The sequence below is a fragment of the Cyprinodon variegatus genome, unplaced genomic scaffold, assembly GCF_000732505.1.
Source record: "Cyprinodon variegatus isolate N-32 unplaced genomic scaffold, C_variegatus-1.0 Scaffold621, whole genome shotgun sequence".
In the NCBI taxonomy this organism is placed as follows: domain Eukaryota; kingdom Metazoa; phylum Chordata; class Actinopteri; order Cyprinodontiformes; family Cyprinodontidae; genus Cyprinodon; species Cyprinodon variegatus.
This window is the reverse complement of record NW_015151074.1, coordinates 407,432-413,803: the sequence shown is the minus strand read 5'-3', so window position 1 is coordinate 413,803 and position 6,372 is coordinate 407,432. Positions and strand designations below refer to the sequence as shown.

The window sequence follows — 6,372 nt, the reverse complement described above, 5'->3', positions numbered from 1 at the left end:
GGGAGAAAAAAGTGAAAGAATCTGTCAGAAAATGATATATAATAAAAAAAATAACAACAATAGAAATTATAACTCATAACATAAAACGGCATCTTTCAATAAAATAACCTGGAGGAAGAGAAAAACTTTACTGTCTGAAAAAAAGAATACTTATGTTAAAAAATTAATCATCATATCAACAATTATTATTATTATATGCTGAGCAGACTTTTCCTTATATAAAAAGGTTTTTATAATATTTGGAAAAAATCCTGAATTATGATGAAGGTATTTGAATTAAACAAACCAAAAAAAAAAATAATGTCGGTCTGAGCTTAACAAAACCCAGAAGCACATTTTGATGAGTTTAAAGTCCTCTGGTTCCCTCTCAGCCTGCTTCGCTGAAAGCTTTCCTCATAAGGTCAGGCTTTAACTCTGGTTGCAACATGTGGAGCAGTTCGGCCTTCCAGCTTCCTGTTTGGGGGCTGGTCACACGCTGCTCTGCCGTGTGATGGCGGTCATGTGACGCTGAGCCTGCGGGTGGGGGCTGCCCATTGGTCCGCTGCTCCGTCTGATGTCGGGGCGCCGCTCACTGTGAGAAACTCACGGCTCGTCTCAGGATGATGATGCAAAAGCAGGTTGTGTAACTTTAGAAACACAGCAGGTTAAAGGGCCACACACTCACACACACACACACACACACACACACACACACACACACACACACACACACCAAACCACGCAGAAACTCTGATAATAACAAATCTGTTTTCTGACCTTTGAAGCTCATTTTACATCATTTCTGAACAACAAAATGACAAATAAAGATGAATAGAATAAAAACAGGATACATTTATTTATTGGCCCCTCAGAGAGGCGTTACCGTGACAACAACAGACAGAGAAAGCAGCTTTCTGGCTCCCATTAAACTAAACAAAATAAAAAACAATAGATTTAAACAGGAAAACTGCAGCAGAAAACAGTCCTGATGGAGGCGACCTTTGACCTTGGCAGCTCCAGCAGCTGATCCCAAACATTTCATCTCATCATCCCAAAAATAAGGATGCAAAAGACTGGAAACCCTCTGAAAACAGAGAAATACGGGATTCTGTAGTTATTTACCAATCCGAAGCAGTTGTAAGTTATGTTTTAAAATAAATTTATTATTTTAAATGATATTAATGTTTTATAATTCATGAAATTTTAACTTTTCCATGTAACATTTAATAATTTCATATATATTTTTCTCATAGTATATCCGTTAAAACGTCCACGTTTCTATATTTTATTATTTGTTTGTCCCCACATGCCTCAGGGATCACATCAGGATGCAGAGGCTGCATCCTCCAAGGACCGGCGCTACCTTAGCCAGTCCTTAAAGATAAGGAGGTAGGAAGAGTTTTGGCTTTGGATTCAAACAGGTTCATTATGTTGCCTAGCAACCATGACAGATGACGCACAAAGCAGGCAAAGAAAGGATGCTGAGCTCCTCACTGCTGTTCTAGCTGCTAATAACATTTCTGAGGAGCTTCAGCAGCGGTACCGTCGCCTCAATATCAGGTTTATAGTCCCCACACTGCAGAGATTCACAATCTGTGCTTAAAGGTACACCGGGTGGATCATCTCAATAAGGGGTCCTCCTGATTGTGAATCATTCTGGGGATATGTTTGCATAAGGCCGTCCACTTTTTCTGCCCATACGCACTTTCAGGCGTGTATCTGTGGCGAGCTACGGTTTCAGACGGTCATTGAAGCTCAGCTTTCTCACCGCGGTTCTTTGAAAACGACCAAGAGTCGTAAGAGAAAAAGTGTCTATGAAGTATATGAGAAGAAAAGAAAGGCGTCAGAAGAGGCAAATATATCCCAGAATGCTTTGTGGGACAGCTCTCCTCAGAAAGTGTTATGGGGTTTGCTGTCACAGCGCTCCGCTGTCGCCATAGGCTGCCGCTACCAGACGATGGCGACTAATAACAAAGATGGCGCAGGCACTGTGCGGTGGAGGAGGAGGAGTAAAACGCAGCGATCATCTGTCCGAACGGTCAGTTAACGGATTTCACTATAAAGTCCTCGCTCTTAATAGTGAGGACGTAGGGTTTAGGGCGGATGGTCGGACACAGTAAGCTTATATGAGCCATGAGAGCAGCAACTTTTAAACAGAGCGTGCATGAGGAGAAATGTGCTTATCCTCGCAGGCGTTTAACAGGCGTTCCCTCTCGGGAGCAGCTACAGGGTTGTGCATGTGCATTTCTTTCTTTAAAGTGGAGACGGCGGGTCTTTTGAAAAATTCACGAAAATCCTCCACAATACCTTTAAATATCAACCAAACCCATTTACTCAGTAACAGATAAATCCTTTGAATAAACAAACATTAACCGCAACATATCTGAATCAATAACCAGTAAAACACATATTTTCATTCATTTCATGCGGAACTATTCACATACTAGGGTTATATTAAACTGCACTTCCAATCGTCACCAGTGTACGGCGCCATTTCCCTTTTTCCTCTGAGCACGGAGCAGCTTCCTTGCGTGGTTGCAAGGAATCATGGGATACCAAAGGCTATGGAGGATACAGCGGACCCGTCCTACAAAACGGGTAAAAAGAAGGCTGAATTATTTGGCCACATAAGGAGGAATCTTCCAACCACTATGACGTAATTAGCCGACGAATCTGGCCTTCAGAGGACGCAGCCATTGGATTCAAACTCAGCAAATGATGGTGAAAACCATCACCTGACTTCTAGAGTCAGACAGGAGGACGGCGGAGGGAGCGGCACCATCTTCTGTCTGGCTGAGAACAAACAGGAAGAGGAAACATCTGAGGTGTAAAGCCTGGTTTATGCTCAGAAACCAGGTCGTCTGTGTGTGTGTCGCAGTTAACGCAGATCTGCCCCCCGCAGGTGACCGCAGACAGCAGGCCTCTGATTGATCAAATCTCCACCTGCTCTACACTATGCGTATTTCCTGTTTGGTACCTAATGGCAGAAACTCTACCTGTAGTGCCGTCTGCAACGCCTGGCACACCTCAGAAAGTATCCTAGACACCGTGCAGGACGCTAGCTTGTAGCTCTGAGTGACGGCCTGTTGGTTTGCATCGGAAGACGAAACACGCCACGCCACGGCCAGTCTTTGGGGAACACTCACGGGGGAACTGTGTGTCGTCTGGCGTTGGATTAGGCGTTGTAGAAGGCGAACAAGCTCTTCAAACCGACACACGGACACCCTAGCTAGTTCCGGATTGTCCCTCTTGCGTTGTGGCGTGGAACCACATAGCGCAGAGCATGCTTCAATATTGGGCATAAGTCAAAAATATCTGCGTCACAGCTGCAACAAGCTAACTGCGATTCACTGCTGCAGGAGGATAACCAGTCCTTAAGAGGGGCACTTTGGGTCTGAGGAGGGCAGGATGTCCGTTAAACAGTCCATGAGCCCAGACTGAGGGGCAGCGACCCCTAATGGGGCAGACCCTTATCCTCTATCAGAGGAGGCCGATCCCCTCCATAAAGGCCAGACTCTAGAATCCACCGTTATATCCTTATTGCTCTGTCCTTGGGTGTAACTGTATAAAGTTATGTCCAACCCACAGCCGGGACATCAGTACTCCCCTGTGTCCAGCCACAGTTACATGAGCACAGAGCGGAACCAATGCACCCCCAATGCACTCTGGGTAGACGGCCCCCAGACTCCATCTCATTCATTTGAACATTTCCCAGCAGCCCTGCTGTTAGAAAGAGCAGCAGGCGTTCAGGGACACTCAGTCGTAGTTAAACAGGAGGTCAGCAGCCTCATGATCCTCTGAATGCTGTCAACATTACACGCATTGTTCAGCTCTGCCTGTCTTAATCTCATTTATTCTTAGTTTTCAGCACATGTTCAGCGATGCAAGGCATTAAGGAACCGTTTAAGAAGCAGCTCCACCAGCTCATGGTTTTCATCAAGACTTTTTTACTTGAAAACACGTTTGGCTTCCGTTCAGAGACCTGGAGCCGTGAGTTCTCATCCTCACCGAGGATGAGAACTCACGGCTCCCACCGAGGATCCCACCGAGCAAAATTGGTTGAAAAGACGACATGATTTATGTCCAAACAACGTCTACGTTTGGTTGGAAAGTGAAAGATGGAAGCCATAATATTCAGATCTATTATTGGACTAAAGTGGGACACGATTAGACTGACAAAAACAGCAAATTTTTTCAACAACTATTTCTGTACCAACGTCTAAATGACGTCAGGTCTTATGGGGGCCAGTCTGTCATGGGATCCATTTTATTCAGACATCAAAGGCCAACATAAGTAATTCAGTGGTTCAGTATTAACATGACTGATTGGTAAAAACCGTATGGCTTTCTCTCCGATCACAGTTGTCAAGGAAGAGGCATAGAGGCTGTAAATGATCTAATATGATGATATTCTTATGCTACGTTCACACTGGACGCAGCAGATGCGGCAGAAGCAGCGAGTTTACATGCAAAGTCAATGGTTGACGCGCGTCAAGGCGCAGCAAAAGCTCCCGCAGCGCGTTTTGAGCAGCTGAAGCAGCACGTCTGAGCAGCTGAAGCAGAGACTCTTTACCTGATGTAATGCACAACAATCGGACCCAAGATTCAACCCAGACATTTCAGTGACTTTTACAAGCTTTATTGAAAGTAAACAGGGGAAGCGCCTAACATGCAGGACACGCTGCTAGCGCTCGGACTGGAACCCCAGACTGAGGAGGACCAGGGCAGGAAGCATCGGTTTGAGGCGGAGAAGCAGGTTAGGACCCGAGGCTGCAGGCAGAAATAAATAGCGGCAAAGAAATAACTAGGGTAAAAAAATACAAAGGAAGAATAAAACAGACAAAAATATTATAACATGCACATAAATAAATACTTAGAAATATAAGTAATATTACAAAGGCAAATAAATAAAGAAGCTAATTAAAAGAGTATTTCACTGTATAATTTAATTTCTACTTACATTTATTTGTTTATTGTATTTTTGGTGGCAATTAATTGTATGCTTATTTATTTGTTGAGAATTTATTTATTTCTGTATTTATTTTTTAAATATGGCAGAGTTGGTCCTCCATATAAATGGGCCATATAGTGATGCTTAAAGTATAATGTTCTTGCCTTACATGATCTAAAAATGTACTTTTATTGAACAACGGCAACAGAAAAGAGAACTTTTAACTTAACACTCTGAGCTCTGCGAGCGCTAACCTGGAAGCTGCTGCTGCTGCAGTGCATGCTGGGACAGCTGTCAGTCTAAAGAACGGACAGGTCTGCTCTGATGCATGCTGGGTAAAGAGGGAGGGGCCAGAACAACATACGGGGACTTTGTTCATTCTCGGTCTTCTTGTTCTTGTGAATTGGAACAGTGCTAAGGCTGAGGCTGATGACGTCCCACGAGGACACGAGAACGCACAAGTACACAGATTGAGAAACGGCCACAGATTCTCGTCTCTGTCATTGTTAACTTTGGCTTTTCATCTCACTGATCCCATTTGGAAACTGTCTCCCATTGTAATCTGGTGGGATCACTTACAGTTTATCCTCCCAGTATTTTACATGATCTGGTGATCAGCATAGTTCTGCTTATTCATGATGAAAAACACCAGTTCTAACTGCAGCTGGTAAGTACATCAGCTTTGTGCTCACTATCTGGTTTTATTCATGCAGACCTATGCCTCTTTGCTTCTGAAATGAGCCTTTTGAGATTTAAAAAAAAAATATACGTTTTCTCCTTTTAACTGTAAAGTGTCTGTGCTGAACTATGGAGTCCAGGTGTGGGTTTAAAGCTGTTTAAATTAAATCAAAGTCAGTATTAAGATTTCTGTTTATCCCTTGTTTGTCTCTCATAGAAATGATCCATTTCCGCTGCTAGCTTACCTGGTCTAGTGAGATGTTGCTGTGGAGTTAGCTGTGGGTTTGTTTCTGCAGGGATCATAGAGCGAGCGGGGGGGTCAATGGAGGAGCAGATGGGGCCGCTCCGCTGCTCTCAGCCCTCTGCGACGGGGGAATTCTGTCTGAGCGATGCTATGTATTTCTGCAAGAAGGGTCTGGAGAGCATTGTGGATGACCAGGTGACGCAGCGGTTCTCCTCTGAGGAGCTGGCCTCCTGGAACCTCCTGACCCGCACCAACCAGAACTTCTACTACATCAGCCTCCGCCTCACCATCATCTGGGGCCTGGGAGTCTTTGTGCGATACTGCATCCTCTTCCCCCTCAGGTCAGTGTGACACAGATCAGCCTCCAGAGATTCCAGCGTCAAGGCCGCTGTTCTGTCACACCAGCATACCCATAGTCAATACATGTTTATCCTTTTAGTTTGATTTTATTCTATTCAGTTTATTTCTATAGCTCCAATTCACATCATGTCATCTCAGGTCACTTTCCAGTTCACCAGAT

At 44.4% G+C, this 6,372-nt stretch overlaps 1 protein-coding gene across 2 annotated transcripts in view; it reads left to right on the top strand.

Moving 5' to 3' along the window:
* Positions 1–6,372, top strand: part of gpat3 (glycerol-3-phosphate acyltransferase 3) — a 12,301-nt gene that overhangs the window by 3,395 nt on the left and 2,534 nt on the right. For both annotated transcript variants that reach the window (XM_015393029.1, XM_015393031.1), the window contains exon 4: positions 5,905–6,193. In XM_015393029.1, coding sequence (XP_015248515.1) covers positions 5,905–6,193 — 289 coding nt within the window. The remainder of the gene's footprint in view (positions 1–5,904; positions 6,194–6,372) is intronic.